At 42.1% G+C, this 19,633-nt stretch overlaps 1 protein-coding gene across 1 annotated transcript in view; it reads left to right on the top strand.

Annotated features, from left to right (window-relative positions):
- MYO16 (myosin XVI) overlaps positions 1–19,633 on the top strand; it is a 348,665-nt gene that overhangs the window by 290,809 nt on the left and 38,223 nt on the right. The window contains exon 19 of the mRNA XM_021715183.1: positions 18,489–18,647. Coding sequence (XP_021570858.1) covers positions 18,489–18,647 — 159 coding nt within the window. The remainder of the gene's footprint in view (positions 1–18,488; positions 18,648–19,633) is intronic.

Genomic DNA, 19,633 nt, shown 5'->3' with positions numbered 1-19,633 from the left:
CCTGCCCACGAAGTGTCTTCTCTATTATCAGGAGCCCACAGTATACACATTTGGAGCAGGGTTGTTCCTTGCATGAGAAGTGGTTGTTTCTGGCCAGGCGCAGTGGCTCATGCATGTATTCCCAGCACTCTGGGAGGTCGAGGAAAGAGGATTGCTTGAACCCAGGAGTTCGAGACCAGTCTGGGCAACATAGCAAGACCTTGTCTCTACAAAATAATAATAATAATAATAATAATAAGCCAGGCATGGTGACATGCACCTGTAGTTCTAGCTACTCAGGAGGAGGTTGAAGCGGAAGCATTGCCTGAGCCCAGGAGGTCAAGGTCATGGTGAGTTGTGATCATGCCTCTGCACTCAAGTCTGGGCAACAGAGTGAGACCCCAACTCTAAGCAAACAAACCCAAAACCCCCCAAAAACTAAACTATTGCTTCCTCCTTCTCTGTTCCCTCTTTTTTTCCCTTGGATTTTTTTTAAGGTTTTGTTTGGGACTGAGTCCCTAACTTCTGAAAATAAACTCACTAAAATTGTCCTCACTTGCAAGGTGCTCAAGGGTCTTTTTGTAGGAAGCGTATGGCTCCGCTAGGGATGTGAACTTCAGTCTCATTTGTGGGGTGTCAGATGACTGCCTGGACCCATCAGAAGTTAAGTGAGCCCTCACCCTGTGCCAAGAACCATGCAAAGAACTGAGGACATGATCAACGGTGATTTTCAATAGCTGCCATGATTGGAGAAGGAGAAAGACAGACGCTTGACAAAGTCCTCATCGTCGGTCTCGACAGCAGCTTTCTAAAAGATGATGGAAAGATGCTTTTCTAAATTAGGTGAACATAGAAACAGTGATACGGATCATGGCAAAGTTAGACACATCACTGAAGAAGGATGATAACTTCATTATTTTTTGAAACCCAGGAGCAAAACCAAGCAGAAGGTTATGACAATTCAATATTGAGTTCAATCTGATCAAAAAATTACCCTTTGAATGGCATGAATTATCCTGGGAGATTACCTTAACATATTAGCTGTAAATCTACAGGCGTGAGCGTCTCCATGAGAGCAGAGATGTGTATGGAGTGTACATAGGTCCTCATTTTTTGCATGAACCATTACAACTGGGATGCCCTGTAATGTGCCATCAATAGAAGACTCGATTGCACCTGATACTCTGAGAATAAGGCACTCTTTTCAGAAGTGGATTATCTTTCATAACCAGTAAATATTTTTCAGGCTATCAACCCATGAAAGCAAGCAGCTATTGTGTATCGTGTGTCTCTACGCTGAATTGCAAATTAAACTCCCACTGGGGGCTCAAAAGAGAAATCCAGTGCTTTATCCTCTAAGCCACTCAGCATCTCTTCTTAAGCAAGTTAATAAAGACCTTCCTGACTAACTACATCTCATTATGGCCACATAATACAATATCTCAGGGTTTTTTTTTTTCCTTTTTTAATATTCTTTTTTTCTTTTTTAATTTTTTTCTTTTCTTATACTTTATTTTTTAAAGACATAGGGTACAATTCAGCATTAGGTCTACAAGCGGACATCCTGCAGGTAATATTTGGGCCTCCCTTTAGTCCCACTTCGCCTTACTTGAGATCAGGTACCCTTATTGATGCTGGGTCCTCACCCCCACCTCGGCAGTATGCTGCTACTGCCAATCCCTTTCTTACAGTATTATGGTAAATGTTCAGGCTCTGCTTAAGAGAACATGTGTTCTTTGTTTCTGTGATAGATCACTGAGGATGATAGATTCTAAATCCATCGAAGTTGCTGCAAAGTCCACATGTTTGTCCTTCTTTATGACTTCGTAATTGTCCACTGTGTCTATGTACCACATTTTTTAAAAATCCAGTCCAGAGGAAATGCTCAGACGTGAGATGGTGCATGAAATGCTTCCCTAAAGAGAGCTTGGGCGGGTGCCATGCTCTCTCGCTCTTGAAGAGTGCTGGAAGAGAAAAACCTTTCTTAATTACCTACCAGTGTTTAGATCCTTTATGCCTGACATGAATAATTTTTTTAGGATTAATCTCCAGATTAGCCAAGAACACTTCATGCCATTAAGAACGAGTTGCAGTCAATATCATTTCACCCAATGCTCTAGTCCATGAGTCAACACAGGTTGTGTTATCAGCCACCATCATCTTCCACCGCCGACTCTGTACAGAGCTTCTCAGGTCCTAGTTTCTCCTTGAAATCATCAATTTCCGTACTTAGACCCCATATATTGGCAATCACTGGCTACTTGCTATTTAGTAATGCATGTTAATTGTAGTAAGACAACAAACTCTATGAGTCATCCTTCTCCCCACGCAAATGATGAGGTACTAAAATATGCAAAGCCCAAACAAGGTCAGACATGAGCTGTATCCCAGCCTCTCCCTGAAGTGCAATGGAACACTAACTGAACTGGGACACCTGAGAATTTGTGCATTAGTCAAAGTCCCAAAAAATGCCCAAAAGAGCTTCTTCATACCCAAAACTCTGACTCATAATCAAACTTAATCTTAGAAATTTTCATCTTAATGATAGGATGAACTGAACCATGAACAATGTGTACATCATGGCATCTCCCAAGCAAACATGTATGCTTTGGATTTGGGCTTTTTTGTGTGTGGAAAGATGAGTAATCCGGGAAGAAGTAGGTGAAAAGAGGACTTGGGCAAAGTAATAGGTGAAAACCATCGCTATGCAGTAGGCTTTTCCATGTCACCAAAAAGCAAACCAAAGTTTACAGCTCTAGATTTACTTGCGGGGGTCACATCGCTTTGCTGGAGTTGCATTTCTTTAATTTCAGTTATCAGCTGAGATTACCTGCCAGAGGGGAGGTTAAGCTGGTTTTCATAGCAGGATGGAGGGACGTATCGGAGTTCAAACAGCCCATCTAAAGGAGGTTGGCCCCCATCATACTTCTACTAGTTTCTTTCTTAAGTAAACAAGGCTGCAGATTCTATCGGCAAAATAGAATCTCTTTTTAAAATTTTCATGAAAATTGTTTTGACTCTGTCTCTTGATATTTAATTACAAGATAAATGTGCATGTGTGCACACATATATCTAGTAGCAAAGCCCTATGCATATTTATTTACTTATTTATTTTTTTGTTGTTTATTTTGAATCGGGGTCTCACTCTGTTGGACAGGCTGGAGGGCGCTGGCGTCATCATGGCTCACCCCAGATTCAACCTTCTGGGCATTCTTTTACCTCAGCTTCTCAAATAGCTAGGACTACAGGCATGCACTACCATGCCCAACTAATTTTTTTTTAAATCATTACTTTTTTTTTCTTGAAGCAATGATGTCTGGCTATGTTGCCCAGGCTGGTCTTGAACTCCTAGGCTCAAGTAATTCTCCCACCTCGACCTCCCGAATTCCTGGGATTATAGGCATTAGCCACTGTGCCTGGCCCCCATGCCTTTTTAACAGATAAATTGCCTTTAGGATAACTATTTCAGTCTACAAGTGAATAGAAACTAGGGTTGCTCTATGCCAAAGATAGCAGCTCAGCCTCCATGTTGTTTTGGTGTCTTCTTATCATGCCCTGTTTGTACCACATAAACCTTAGCACAACTAGAGATTCTGTTGAAGCACTTATATGTCATACCAGACAGTAAAACGCTAATTGCTAACACTAATTTCTCTGATATAGTCACAGTGTTGTGGGGTCCTCTGCCATTCACTTACCCAGGCTTGAAATCATCTCTAGTTTAGAGGTTGGGGACAGTGACACCAGAAAGAGAGTGTGCTTTGTATATGGTGATATGGGATCATAAAAATGTCTTTTTAATCTGATGATCATTAGAGAACCCAGTCATGTGGTTCAGCTGCTAATCAGACTGCATTTCCTTGTCTGTGGGGAAACAAATCTTGGGAACATTCTGCAATGACTTCAGGAAAAAAAAATATGCCTTTCATCAGGTAATAGAATTATCCTATGATTTGTCTCAAGATATGTAGGGTTTTCTTTTTTCATGAGTTAAAATATCAGAGGTTAACTTCAAGCAAAATGATAAAACTAGCTATAGGATTTCCTATTGCCATTAGCTATTTGCCTCAAGATTAAAAAAAAAGGTTTAGAAAGATCATTAACTACAAAGGGCACATTTCATTTGTTTATGCAAAAAAAATGGACTAAGTGTGGTGGCTCACACCTATAATCCCAGTACTTTGGGAGGCCAAGGCAAGAGACCAGGAGTTTAAGGCCTGCTTGGGTAATATAACGAAACAGTGTCTGTACAAGGAAATCAAAGAATTGGCCAGGTATAGTGATGCACACCTGTAGTCCTAGCTTCTCAGGAGACTGAGGCAGAAGGATCACTTGAGTCCAAGAGGTTGAGGCAGGAGGCCAGGACTTCAAATCCTGCCTGGGCAATATAACAAAACCTCATCTATACAAGAAAATCAAAGAATTTGCCAGCCTATTGGTGCACACCTGTAGTCCCAGCTACTCAGGAGACTGAGACAGAAGGATGACTTGATCCCAGGAGGTCGAGGTTTCTGTGAGCTGTGATTGTACTACGGTTCCCCAGCCTGGGTGACAGAGTGAGACTCTGACACGCAAAAAACTATAAAAAAGTATTGAGAGTCCATTGGTGCCAGATATTGTCCTGAGTTGTATGGATTTTTAGATGAAACATGGGTTTTGTGAATAAGCAGCTCATCACAGGGAAACTTGAGAAGTCCAATATGTCTGGAACTGAGAATCAAGTTTTCCATGAGGGCACTGCTTGGATGTCACAAAACACCACTTAACTTTCAAACATTTGTTTAATGCTGTTTTCCTCAACATATTCTTTTTTTAAATGTTTGTCGTGACCCAGTAAATTGATTTCTCAGCCCGTCAATATGTCCTTTGATACGTGGATCTAGAAGGAAGGATTTAGATGGAGAGATGGCAAGAGAGGAACAGATTAAGCAGGAGAGAATGTGTCAGGATGAGAGGAAGTCCATCCCTTATGCCACAGCAGTTGTGCCTTGTTCTGCACTTTGGAAGGATTTGTAAAAGAGCACAAGCAAATTATGCTTTGGAGTAACCATCTCAGACTACGGGCAAAGGAGAGATTTTTTTTCTTGCTATTTTCTGTATTCCTCTGCATGCAAACAGTTTCTTTAAAAATGATGAAACAGAACTGATTAGCTGTGGAGGCATATGTGAAGGGGAATCCCACCTGACTGGCCAGTCTGTGGTCCCAAAGTAAAATGCAGATCCATGTAGACTTAGGTTCAGTGTTTTTCTACCATGTCTCAGTTGCTTGTCCTTTCTGGATGACTGTCATCTGCTCTGTGATACGTTTCTGTGGCAGATCAAGGGAAATTCAGACACATGACCATATGACTTAGAGAAGAATTAGTAACTCTACCTGATCCCGATGGCTCAAGCCTGTCATCCCAGCACTTTGGGAGACCAAGGCGAGAGGATTGCCTGAACCTAGGGGTTGGAGACCATCCTGGACAACTTGGCAAGATCTTGTTTCTACAATAAATCAAAAAAAATTAGGCAGGCGTAGTGGCACACACCTGTAGTTCCAACTACTTGGAAGGCTGAAGTGGAAGGATCTCCGGAGCACAGCCAGTGGAGGCTGTGGTGGCCGTGAGCGTACCACTGCATTCCAGCCTGGGTGACAGAGTGAGACACCCACTCAAAAGAAAAAAAAAGAAGAATTAGTAATTCTAACCAATCAATCACTAGCAAAATACATAACTACGAAGGCTATCAAAGAAACAGTCCATGTGGCTTGTCGAGAATTTTGACAAAAATTTAAATCCACATAGATGTTTTAAATTTATTTGTTTAAACCTCAGAACTGCTAGCTATTAGCCAGCCAACGTCAGCAGATGGGGCTATTCTTCAACTGGTGTCCACGGGGGCACCATCATCCTCTTGTTAAAATGTGGGCGTATCTTTATTCTAGTTGGTAAAGGGCTGATATCCTGAGCTCTCAGGCACCCCAAGCCTGTCCCATCACCTTGGGCGGCCTGGTCTAGGCCTGCCATGTTTCTTCTTGGCTAAATGATGACACAGCAAAATGCTCTGTTGTTGATGGCTTGTGTCTATTCTAATCCTGTTCTGTGATTCTGTTCTGTGCCCTTTTAATGATCAGATACTTTAGATGGGTATAATTGTAATGAGTTCTGACCAAAGGATTTGAGAATACCCCAACATTATGAATTTTGTTTATTTTATGTGTTGCTTTTTACTTTTGCTGGTTCTCTCGGACTGCTGTGCTTTTGTTCAGATGACCGGTACCTCTGGCTGACCATCCAGACTGGGGTGCCATAGACACTAGAATGCTCCCCACGGAAGAGCAGGGACACATCCTGTCACCTCTGCTTTCTGGGGAAAGAGAGGAGAAACCGTTGTTCTAAGTGACAGTATCGTTGCTGACACCAACGGGGCAGCTTGGCCACACACTGTGGTTCAGGACTCCTGGATTTACATTACCACCTGGCATTTAGGAAATGTAAAAATAACAGCAATATAAATAACCTCATGACCTGCGAAATTGCGTATGGGGATTGAGGCTCTGGGCCAACCTGACTGGTTGTTTAGCTATTGCATACTCTGCTAATTATGTAAAAAGGAGCCACCCAAGTACAAAGAAAAGAAAGACATTGGAGGGATTTTTCCCCCCCTTCATGGCAGGGACAGAATAAATGGGCAAAAAAGGATTCAGTTAGTTAAATTTAAAGGAAAATTGGCACAACTTAATTTTCTGTGCATTTTTGGGTCCTGAAAACCTTATTTATACTGACAGTCATTTTTTAGCTTTACTATCAATGCATTCTTCCCTTGCTCAGCACATATGTTGTTGAAGACATCACTCTGCTTCCTACTTCAGTTGGTGTTTTTTAGCGCAAACCATTTCCCTAGACTTGGCAGGGGAGCGGGTGGCAAGAGGTAGGCAAGGACACGCAGACGTTTCCATCCTACCTTCCTCAACCCAGAGGATAAGCACTGGCGGCACGTTCTACCACAGAAGACTGCCTAAAGCACGAGTTCAAGAGGAATTTCTGATCTACTCAAGAGTGGCAACTTCCTCAGGGATTATTAAAAAGTAGGAAGCAAGGCCAGGGGCTCTAGACTTTCAAGGTTAGTCGAATATTGGACAATAAGACTTTCTCAACACACACGTCCTTTCCAAAGACCACAGTGTCATCTTTTTCTGTTTCTTTGGTTAAACAATTTTTATAGAGACTTAAACCAGTCAATGTATAGTGGGGCACAGCGGTGTCACAAGGGGAATTGCATGGGAACCCAGTGTTCTGTTTCCAGTTTGTCCATCACTGGTCGACATGGAGGCATTCTCTCCGTATGTTTCTATGACTATTAGCAAAGGGATGAGAAAATCTGCTTCACGAGGTTTCAGGTCAGTTAGAATTCAGGTCTATTCAAAACATGCCTAAATTCAGTTGTGTAACCTTCATGAGTTTTCACATCTCCCCTTCGAGAATTCACATGTGAATTCTTTTTTCTTGAGTTCTGGATCAGCCACTATGTCTATGGGATTCTATTTTGTTTTATTGACTGATTTATTTTTGTAGAGATGAACTATTGCTGTGCTGCCCAGTCTAGTCTTGAACTCCTGAACTCAAGTGGTCCTCTTACCTTGGCCTCCCAAAACTCTGGGATTATAGATGTGAGCTACTGCATCCAGCCAATCTGTGGGATTTGTTTTTTAATATTTGACTCTTGCCTTTCTGAGACAATAACACAAACATTTAAATGATGCTCTCATGTAAAAGAAAAACATCTCACTTCCTAGGAGCCGAACATGTAGATGTAGTGGAATGCAAGTAGACCTGGGAGTGACGCCTAAGCCCTCATTTTTATTTTGTCCTCATGGGCCGTAATAAAAAATTCTAGAGAAACCAGAGATTTAAAAGGAGTTGCCCCTCGTAGCACAAACTGGATTTGGGTTAACACAAGCTAGATGCCAATTTCGGGGCTAAGTGATTCTATCCAGATTTAAGTACGCACCATCTCTGTGTATCTGCGAGTGTTGTAATTCTGAAAACGAGAACTTGTGAAGTCGTGGGAGCATGCCAGCCACCTCTCTCTGCATTTGTACTTTTCCTTAATGCCAAGTAGGAAAAAACAAGCACATTCCCTTCATGCACTTGCCTTTCCGAGGAGGAATTTTCCTATAGAGTTGCAGAATGAGTTATAGCCAGTATGAGTAATGAGTTTAAAATGTATTTTCACATTTTTTATGCCTTACATAGCACTCTCGGTATTAAGTCAGCCAAACAGCGATAGTTTGTTTTTCTCCTGCGTTGCTGAAACCTGGAGCTTATCTCCTGTGTTTCCAAAATAGGATCTAAAATGATCCCGAGCGAAGGTAGCTGAGAGTGAAAGTGTGTCCCCAAGCATTCCTCCGGAGAAGGCATCCGGCGCCCATTCTGTTGTCCTTGTCCTTGACCTTTCTGCGACATCCGATACCACCAGCCCTCTCCGCTGTGCGCAGCCCTTCTCTCTGCCAAGCCGCCCGGCCCCACGTCCCCCTCCACCAAGCCTCCACCTGCCTTTCCCAGTCCGCAATCCGTGGTGCTGCTTCTTCCAGTTCCTTGCTTTTGAGAACGTCCCTTTTCCTAGAAAAAAAAAATTCTCCTTCCTGAGAGCTTTTGCAGTCTGTCCTCTAGATGTTTCCTTTTCAGTCCTGACAAATGCTCTTGTTCCAAAAACGGTCCCTTGGTGTAACCCTCTGGCATGCGGGCTGTCACTTCAAAGTCGACACGTGCACCCTCTGAGGCATCTTCAGCTCAGGGCTCTTGCCTCCCGCCTGTGGTCCTTACGTCTTTGTCCTCCCAGTTCTCCCAGCTCCAAGAGATTTTAGCTCCGCTCCGCCTGACTTCCCACTCCTTCCTCCGCTTCCCCAGCCCAAATTCTTGCTGCTTTTCTGTTTCTAGTTTCTCCTCGAGGCTAACTCCACTGTACACTTCTGTGCTAGATTCATATTTTTAGAGCACATGTTCTTGTTCCTATTACACCCTGGCTCGGAATCCTCACTTCATGGCCACTCCTGTGATGCTCGCAGGCTCTGGGACGTTTGTCCCTGGCTCCCCAGAGCAGGGGTGTGAGCAGAGGCAGCCTGTCTCTCTCAGGGATGCCGTCAGCTTTGAGCCTGCAGCTCCACATTCTTCCCTTTCCGTTCCCTCCTCCTCTGCACCTTCTGTCCATACTTCAGAATCCAGTGATGTCTTTTCTCCCTACCCATAGACTCACCTGGCCACTCCAGCCCACTCTGCCCTCTCCTAGAAATTCTCTTTCAGCCTCCGGCCATTTGCTGCCTTAACATGTGCCTTCAAAGCAATCATTCTTTGAGTTGAGTCACCACTCAACTGAGGAAAAACACCCCTTAGATTGCACCCCGGGTGTCCCCTTCATGTGTGTTGGCATTGTGTCATGGGCTTCCACAAATAAAACCATCAACCATTAACTAAGCTGGCAGGATGAGAACCTCACAATGACTTGTCCAGGTGATTCCATCCTTAATCCTCCCAAGGTCGATCTACAGCCATCTGCATGTTCTTTCTTGCACTTACCAGTTTGTACCACAAATTTCTGTTTCTAGTGTGTCCTATCACCCCTCTAAAGTCTCAGGGTATCATTTCTTTTTTATTTCCTAAAATGCCAAGCTAAACCATCACATAAAGTTTGGACTTTGTAAGACTTAAACACTTGTTGAACCAGTGAAGAACTCTTCCAGTACTGAGGAGGAGCACAGTGTGCTCACAACTCACCACTCCTTTGTTCTGTGTTCAGCTCTCCTGTTCCCCAGAGTGGCCACCAAGCTCAGGGATGTCTTTGTGCTTTCCCAGGGGTAGACCCCTTTTGCCAGGTTTTTTGTAGCTACTGACTTGGAGCCAGGACTTATCTCCACCACCCATCATGCTCATCGTGTTCCTCCAGTTCTCCAGATTTTTTATTTTTTTTGAGTTGGAGTCTCAATCTTGTTGTTCATGTTGGAGTGCAGTGGCATGCTCATGGCCACCACAGTCTTCACCTGCTGGACTCAGGCAATCCTTCTGCCACAGCCTTCCAAGTAGCTGGAACTACACACGCATGCCACCACACCCAGCTAGTTTTTGTGATTTTTTTGTAGAGACAAGGTCTCACCAAGTTGCCCGTCCCTGTCTTAAACTCCTGGTCTCAGGCAATCTTCTCGCCTCAGCCTCGCAAAGTGCTGGATTACAGTCTGAGCCACCACACCCAGCCTCCAGAATTTTTTCAAGGAAATTTCTCTCTTGCCAGTAAGAAGCTTCTCTCCTCCCCTTTAGAACTTTTGTGTCCTTCTCCAAGAGAAGTTCTTCTTCTCAACCTTCAATCCTCCTCCTCCTCTTCTTCCCTACAATATCCTACCTTTGTTTCTCCTCTCAGACACATGCCCTGATACTGCTTATTCATGGTTCTCCTATTAGGGCAAACTTATAAATTAGTCTTATTACTAAGTGAGGAGGTAGGCTTCTCCCACAAAATACTTTCAAAGACAGCCAGAGGCGATGCCTTGCAGTCTTGTCCAGTGACTTTACACCTGTTTTTTCTCCCAGTGAGTGAGCCTAAAATCCTTGAGGGTAAGAATATCATATAAGCCAGGCTCGGTGGCTCAGCCTGTAATCCCGTGCCTTTGGGAGACTGAGGTGAATGGATTGCCTGAGCCCGCGGGCTCGAGACCCACCTGGGCAGGCGAGACCTCATCTCTACAATAAATCAAGAATTATCCGGGAGTGGTAGCACATGCCTGTAATTCCAGCTACTCGGAAAGCTGAGGTGGAAGTATCGCCGGAGCCCAGCAGGTTGAGACTCCAACTCAAAAAACAACAACAAAAAAATAATATCATATAGATCATAGTGGTTATTGCTAGAACCTTCTATCCCTGAGACAGATTCTTCTTTCTCACAGATATTGAAGCATATACAATTGGGAAGATGAGAGATTCGTTAGAGAGTGAAGGAGGTATTTATTTAAAATGAGAAACTAAATCAAAGCCAAGTATGCATTGACAAAACCTCACAAGTGTTAACTGTTCACACATTGCTTGAGTGCTCCCTGGACCTTGGAAGGCATCTGGGATATGGGAGCACATGGAACACCCCCTCACTAGGCTCCTGGTTGATACACTCACCCCAATCCCAGCCATCAAGATTCCAGAGTCACAAGCAACACCACAAAACCATGCCAACACTTGCTCAATTAATTTTAATTTCTTGATATTAGAGATTTTGAAGCAATGTAAAGTAAGATTTAAAAATAAATAAATATGAGGTCAAGCATGGTGACTCCCACCTGTAATCCTAGCACTATGGGAGGCCAATGCGAGGGGACTGCTTAAGCCTAGGAGTTTGAGACCAGTCCACCTCATTTCTACAAAAAAATTAGCCAGGTGTGTGGCACACACCTGTAATCTCAGATACTTGGGAGGTTGAGGTGGAAGGATCGCCTGAACCAAGGAGGTCAAGGCTATGGTGAGCTATGATTGTGCCACTGCACTTCAGCCTGGGCAACAGAGTGAGACTCCAACTAAAAAACAACATAAAATAAATAAAATAAAGCAAAACTATGTATGTATGAATCTTTCATGTTGATAATTGGTACGATAATGGTGAAAATGTTGACCATGGGCCAGGAATCAACTTTGGATGTCCATAAATATTTTCTTCCACGGGTTGCCACACTTAGGTAGAAAACAAACAGCTCTGGTCCTTTGAGTCATAGAAGATGTTCACCTCGTGCTATAAGATAGTTTTCTTCCTTCGGGAAGGGAACATGGGTATTCCACTGACCTACACAGTCACTTATTTCACCAGATGCAGAAGCACGTAAACTTCTAAGACACACCTTTCAGTGTTATACAGGATTCACGGCCCTTGCTCCGCTACTTGTTTGCTTCAATCTGCTGAGAGTTTCAAATTCTTCCTTCTGGCGTGCCTTTCTTAATTCCAAAAACCCCAATGGCCACTACTGGGAGGCTCCAACAGGCTCGATGACTTTCTTGGTACTTGTCTTTCCTAAAATAATTGTAAATAAGTTAAGACTGGCATTCAGAGCTGCATAAAAACTGTCCTTTCATACGTTTCAAATCATCTCATGTGAATGGGGAGAAATTTTCCTACGGTGCATGGTTTCACCCTACTGCTTTGCACAGATTTTTTATTTAATACACACGTAAGAAATTCCACACTTGCAAAAAATGTGATTCCCTTTAGAAAGCAATATTTCTATAGCAACATTGCTATAATACATTGATTATTTATTCTTCTTTTATTTCAACACCATCTGTGCGCCAGAAGTTGTTCTAGAACCTGGACATACAATAGGGCTCATATTTGCTCATCTTTCAGAGGGGAGAGACAGAAAATAAGCAAGCAGTTGAGAGATAATGTGCAGTGCAGTGAAAATGACTATATAGAAACTAGAGCCCGAAGCAAGGACAGAAAAGAACCTGGTGCAGAAGAGGGGCGCTATTTTTCAGATAATCTCAAAGTCCTTTCTGTTGGGTGAGGGATTTGGACAGAGACCTGAGCAATATACAGAGCTGTGGGAAGGAGAAGACCCATAGGCAGGACTAAGGCCCGTGGGTGAGCTGGAACCAGGCAGTGGAGGGTCCTCTCCATGTCTGGAAGCCTTTGGATCTTAATCTGAATCAACGAAGAAACCAGAGACCGGGCACAGTGGTTCACACCTGTAAGCCGGGCACTTTGGGGTGCCAAGGCGGGAGGATTGCTTGAACCCAGGAGTTTGAGACTTGCCTCAACAACATAACAAGACCCCATTTCTCCAAAAAAGAAAAATATATACATAATATTATATTTTATTAATAGTAGATATAATTAATAATAAAATACACATATATTTATTTATACATATTATTATATATTATTGATAAAATATATATTTATTTATATACACACATACACACAAATTAGCAGGACATGGCGGTGTGCTCATGTAATCCCAGCTAATCAGGAAGCTGAGACGGAAGGATCTCCTGAACCCAGGAGGTCGAGGCTGCAGTGAGTGGTCATTGTACGATTGCATTCCAACCTGGGTGACGGAGTGACATCCTAACTCAAAACTTACATTAAAAAATAAAAAAAAATTAATGCATTGATTGATTAAAATAAAATAGATAAAAATAAACCAGTGGAGAGGGTTGATAGGATAAATGGCGTGATTTGACTTATGTTAAAACAGAGTTTCTCCACCTCAGCACCACTGGCATTTGGAACTAGATACCGTAAATCTCTGCAGTGGGGTCTGCCCTGTGCATTTAGAGGATGTTTTGCAGCATCCCCAGCCTCTACCCACTAGATGTCGGTAACACACCCATCCCCCAGTGGTAATGGCTAAAAATGTCTCTGGACATTGCCAAATCTCCCCTGGGGTTCAAAAATCACCTACGATCAAAGCTCTAGCTCTAAGGATCACACCCAACTGTGCTACTTTATATCAAAACTAGCATAGAACAACTGGGTTTTTCTGTATTAACACTGAGAGATTTGCTAGAACTCTCTCACCGGATTAAAATTCAACTTAAATATGTCTCTACTGCATGTTTGGGTTTACTCATCATATCCTAATGCAAAGGCCAAGACTACTTTTGAGTCAGATCCTGGTGTGATTCATTTCTCCTGTACCTATAAAAACAGCACCAGGCAGAGGTCACAGAGAAATCCTGTTTATAGGCTGAAAGAGAATGCCACAGGTATTCAGATTAATTAGTGTTACAGTGCACCCATCCTAGGGATACCAGTGGGCTACACAACTTCTTATTTATTTCACCAGATACAGGGGCACAAAAACATCTCAGATGCACCTTTCATTGCCATACAAGATTTCCAGCATCTACGTCCCTACTTGTTGGCTTAATGCCGCTGAGAATTTCAAATACTTCCTTTTGGTGTAACTTCTCTTCATTCCAAAAACCCGAATGGCCACTGCTGGGAGGCATGAACAGGCTTGATGACTGTTTCTCTGTGTCTTTCCTAAGAATTCTCCATAAAGTATGCATCTTGTATATGCACTTTGATAACAAAGACCTCTTCAGACTGAATGCCAATGTCCTCTGGATTTGTTATTGTTAGAAGTCCTTCACTCTGACATACAGGTCAAGGGGAATACTTTCAACAAGGAATGTTGCCACCATTCGTAAGATACCACTTTACAGCAAAATCAAATGATCAGAAGTTTCTGCACTTGACCCTCAATGTGTTTGAATCTAGAAATCAACAAGTTAGGACATAGAGGTGTTTATGTGCTAGGATCTCGCTGGGCGGAACGGTGATGGCGAGCTAGGGCTGACGTGTGATTCAGTGAGCCAAGAACTCCCTGGTTAGTGTCAGCGGAAGACAACCCAAAGTGGGACTGTCTCTATGGTTGTAAGAATCTCTTTTCCAGCTGCTAGTGTACGATGTTTCCACCTGCAGTTTCCAGTTCATTGCAACTGAGGCATGGGGGATAGAGTCACAGAAAGAAGCAACCTTGTCCTTTGCATCAGCAAATGAAATAATCAGGGAAAACTTGACACAGAGGAGTTGAAAATAATGGAATGAGTGTAGGAGGACAGTGGAGCCCTTTGGATCTCGGTCTGAAGTCAGCCGCAATGCTGCTGACTGGTTGTGAAAGTTTTACAGACAGATGAACCTCCCCAAGCCTCAATGACCTCATCTCGAAAATAGTCCTAGCAGTGGCAACCCTTCAGAATTGTTGCAAAAACAAGAGCACACCGAGGACAACATATAGCACCTAATAAACACCCTGGTGATGGCAATTACTGTAAGGGCAATGCAAATAAATAACACATTGACCACTTATTCTCACGTGCCTAAAAGGATCTATTCCCTTGTTCCAATCCAGAGCTATCCTTGAGTAGACAGATGTTTTTAAGGTTAAAATTATACATAAAAATTTAGCAGGTCATGTGAGGATTACAGCTCAAGTTGTATGACGATTTTAAAAATGTATTTGGCTACAATTTAACCTGCTGATTGGAAATAAGGAAATATTTTTAAACGTTAATAGTGAAAATAATGGTGTTGAGTTTTATTTAAATGTGCCAGTGGCTTATGAGATAGAAATCAGTTACAAAGGAAACCAGCATCAAGTATTGATACCAACTGGCAACAAAGTGTCTCCGAGGACTGAGCAGGTTATCACTAAATGTAAGATTATTAGACCCTTGGACAGCCCTCATGGCACTGAGAATAAAACCTCCCAACCCCTCACTGTGGTGGCCTCCCAAGCCCTGATTCATGAGGATGTTACCGCCTGGTTCCTTGAGAAAGTTGAGCTCATTCCTGAGACTCTTCACATGCAGCGTGGAGGTTGCCCTTTCTACCCAAGCACCTCTTTCTCTCCTCTTTCCCTGAGTGTCCCATGGACCTGACCCACTCTGCTTGAAAACGTAGCCTGCCCGCCAAGGCTTTCCACCCAGCTGGGAGTCCTCCACTTTTAATTACCTACTTGCTTCTGTAACTGCTTTTTCATCGTCAGTCACTTTCCTGGGAGGTAGGCTGCAAGCTACCAGACTGCGGTATTTGTTGTGTATATCCAGCCCGTAGTGTCTGGCACATAGTAGGCCCTCAGTAAGTAACTGAATTACAGAATCAGAACATAAAATCAAATAGCTTAAAGAGAAATGAGAGTAAGTGAATAGCTGTGTGTTGAGATAGCTTTAAAACGGAACCTGCTTTAGTGAGATTCAGAGGTTTTTTAAGAAGAAAGGCAGACTAGAGTTGACCAAACTGAGTAGATATTCCTTCAGTTTCAGCCTGTTCAATAAATGTTCACTGTGAAGAGCTAAAGCACTTAAGATCGCCCTCACTTCTCACGTTTGTCGCTGTTCTTGTGCATGCCAGCTGGACTGAAGGTCTTTCTGGTTTATATGTGCCAGCAAGTCAGAAGACACAATGGCTCCTTGGAACCTTTGAATATAAACTCTTCTGCCTGGCTTTCGAAGCTCTAATTGTTTCCCCTTTATTCTGTACATCCAGCATGTTCTACCTATAAATACTCCCACGGTCCCTTCAGGGCAGAGCAAGCTGTGCTCTGTGGATGCAGATGAGAGGTCACTGCAGGTGATCTGACCAAGGTCCTGACCAGTGGGTGGGAAGCGTCAGGACTGCCGAGGGAGGAGCCCATTCCAGGCAGAGGGGACTTGGATAAACACCCATGGCCTGTGGTGCTGTTTGAGTGTATTTCTGAAGGGGCAAGGGGAGGTAGTGTCAAGAAAAGAGTTGGGAAGGATCAGATCAGGACCAGCTTGAGAGACAAGCTCTGGAGAATGGGCTCTTATTTTCTTCCTTCCTTCCCTGACTTCTTTCTTACTTTCTACCCTCCCTCCTTTCCCCCTCCCTGTTTCCTTCCTTCCTTTTTTTCTTCCTCTCTCTTCCTTCCTTCTCTTCTTCCTCCTTCCCTCCCACCCTCCTTCTCTCTTCTTCCTTTTTTAAAATTTTTTTTTAGATTTTTTTTTTTAATGTTTTATGTTTACTTTATTCCTAAATGTCCGAATTCCATCTGGTATCATTTCTCTTCAGCCTCAGGAACTTTATTTAACATTTCCTTTGCTGCTTATTGGACAGTGATTATTTTTAATCTGAAAGTGTTTTTGATTAACTTTCATTTTTTTATAATCAATATTTTTTATTAGGATATCATGGGGTACAGTTAAGGGTTAGGTAAACAGATATGCTTCGTTCAGGCACCCTTGTTGATAAGAGGTGTCTCCCCGTCCCCAGACAGATATTTACTACCGTTAATCCCATCTCTCTTCCCCTCCCCCCCATTATCGCAGCATTGTTCACAATAGCAAGAACCTGGAAACAACCATGCTGTCCATCAAAAGAGGACTGGATTAAAAAAATGTGGTACATATACATGATGGAATACTATGCAGCCATAAAAAAAACAAAATCATGAATTTTTTTTAGATTTTAAGCAACAGTAATTTATTCAAGAGTTTTAATCATGAAAATGGTATGACCTAATGTGTCTTTTAGATATGAAAGATGGAACGATCATCAGACCATATAATACTGAAACAGTTCCATCCCACCTCTTTTAGGCTGCATGACTCTGAGGAAGCTTAATTCTCTCTTCAGCAAAATAGGGATGACATCTATGACTATGAGGGCACCTGTAATTGGGGTTAGCAGTGATCACATACTGTTCTACCCTATTCAAAGCATATTAAAACAAATGATGCTTATTGTGTCTTTTGAATAATGTGTTAGCCTAAAACTTTAGAAAGGCCTAGTTTTAAGACAGTTAGAATCTATTGCACATCAACAGAAGAGAACAAAAGCAGCCCACATATCCTTGACGCTGAATCAAAAATCCCCAGTGGGTTTGAGCTTTTCTGGGGTTCCTTGGGAAGCAAGAGACAATCCCATATACGCCTGTGTAGCCTGAGAAAGGGAACTGGAGAGAAAGGTGGTGTGGGAGAGGCCATGGCTGACCCTGTGATGGACACTTGTGTGTGATTTACAAACTCCAGTGACAGTAACTATAAGAACATCTACCTCGTTTAGTACCAATACTCTAGCATTTGTTTATTTTACTTTATTTATATGACATGGTTTTAAAACGTCTTTGTTTGACTCTTTAGCTGAATTTCCAGTGTGGCTTCTGTGTTCATACCTCTCAGAACACTCAATGTAAGATGTGCATTAAATATTCAAGTAATTGCTTTAGTGTATGGAATGCAGACATAGAGGCTTGAGGTTCAGCATTCCAAAATGAATAATAAAGCTCTTTATTGAAATGGTGAACATGAGTTTCTTATCTTTCTAAAGCTATAAGAATTGTCTAACTTTATTTAAATTTGACAATTCAAAAAACTCCTGAAACATAAACATATTGCCTTTTCAAGACAGGCGTGTAATAACGACAAGTTATTTGATCTAGGATGTCAAAAAGTCTGCATAGGTTGGGTGCGGTGGCTCAAACCTGTAATCCCAGCACTTTGGGAGGCTGAAACAAGAAGATTGCCTGAGTCCAGGGGTTCAAGACCAGTCTGGGAAACTTAGTGAGACCCCATCTCTACGATAAATCAAAAAATTAGCCAGCCAGTTGTGGAGGCACATGCCAGTAGTTTCAGCTATTAGGAAAGCTGAGGTGGAAGGATTACCTGAACCCAGCAGGTTGAGGCTGTGGTAGCCATGAGTGTGCCACTTCACTCCAGCCTGGGAAACAGAATGAGACTCTGATTTGAAAAAAAAAAATCTGCATAAATATGTTTGAAAATTACAGATTATAAAATTGATTTTACCACATAATATATTCCTTTTAGTTTAACAGTGCTATGGCAAATTTTAACAAAACTATGTAGGCTACATACTTGATTAAAGATTATTATACATTTATTTTAGACGTACTTATTGTTTATTGGATACATTTTATTATTTTTCCTCCTTTTTATAACTATTATCTATGTTCTATTCAAATTATTTAGTGTATATTATCAGAAAATAATTATCTTTTCTAAAATTTGTTTTAGGTTTCGAAACTAACATGAACCTAACTAGCCAAGATGATCCTAGTACATCAGAAATTCCTTCAGAGACTCAAGATAGAAATGCAAATAACCATGGAATTCAATTATCTAATTCACTATCTAGTACTATAACTGCTGAAAATGGAAACTCTGTCTCAAACGGTAAGCTTTTTTTTTTTTAACTCAGAAGTAAATGGATAATTTTTAAGCTGTATCAACTTCCTAAGTAAAATGGATTTAAAACATAGCAAAGACACAGGCTTAAGAGCTGGAAAATAGAATATAAACTGTGAAACTTCACTCTGGTGTTATTGTCAGCATATTATTGCTTAAGTGAAACAGTTAGGATTATAATTGCTTATTTGTTGACTTTTCAGAAATTGTATGGAATATTGGTCTATAAAAACCAGTGTAAAATGAATCTTATACTGATCAGGAGGAGAAAATGGACTCTCTACTCATGTTTTTAATTTAAAAAATTATTCTCACCACTAAGAAATATGAAGGAAAATAATATTGAAGAAATAATGAATGGCAAACTGGCTTTAGGTATTTTAAGTGTGTTAATGAGTATATCATTCAGAATCAGTTTGGCTGCGTGTATCCAGAGCTATGTAATAGTGGCCTATACAAATATTTCCTCTCTCACACACACAAAAGAAGACACGGGCATCTGGTAATGGCTGATGGGAGATTCAGACCAACCTTCCCTGGAGAACAGGCAGCTGAGGTAGACAAAACATGTTATTGTTGAATTTGATTGAAGTCGTTGGGGAACTATCAAGGTAGTGAAACACTGAGAAGAGACTGAAGATGTTGGGGCCGGGGTTCCAATGTGAACCCAAGCGAGAAAGCCCGTATTCTAGGCTTGTCTTCTAGGGACATTAAAGACCCCCACATGCTTTGGAGAAAGCACCTAAGGAGCCAAACTGTGCTTCTGATGGCTTTCTAGCATTGTAGGGACATACTCTGCATTTTGGGACCACCAAGACTTTAGGGTAGGACTTTGAAGTGTCTGTTCCAAGAGTCAGGGTGAACCAAAACCGGGAGCCACAGCCTTTCTGTGAATTGCCTGAAGCCCAAAGTTAGAGTGAGATACTCTGGACATAACAGGGCTCACAGGGACCCAAGAAAAATGCTTATGAATC

The sequence above is a fragment of the Carlito syrichta genome, unplaced genomic scaffold (genome assembly GCF_000164805.1).
Source record: "Carlito syrichta isolate Samal-C Ts95f unplaced genomic scaffold, Tarsius_syrichta-2.0.1 Scaffold306795, whole genome shotgun sequence".
In the NCBI taxonomy this organism is placed as follows: Eukaryota; Metazoa; Chordata; class Mammalia; order Primates; family Tarsiidae; genus Carlito; species Carlito syrichta.
The sequence above is the reverse complement of the archived record's forward strand: the minus strand, read 5'-3'. Positions and strand labels throughout refer to the sequence as shown.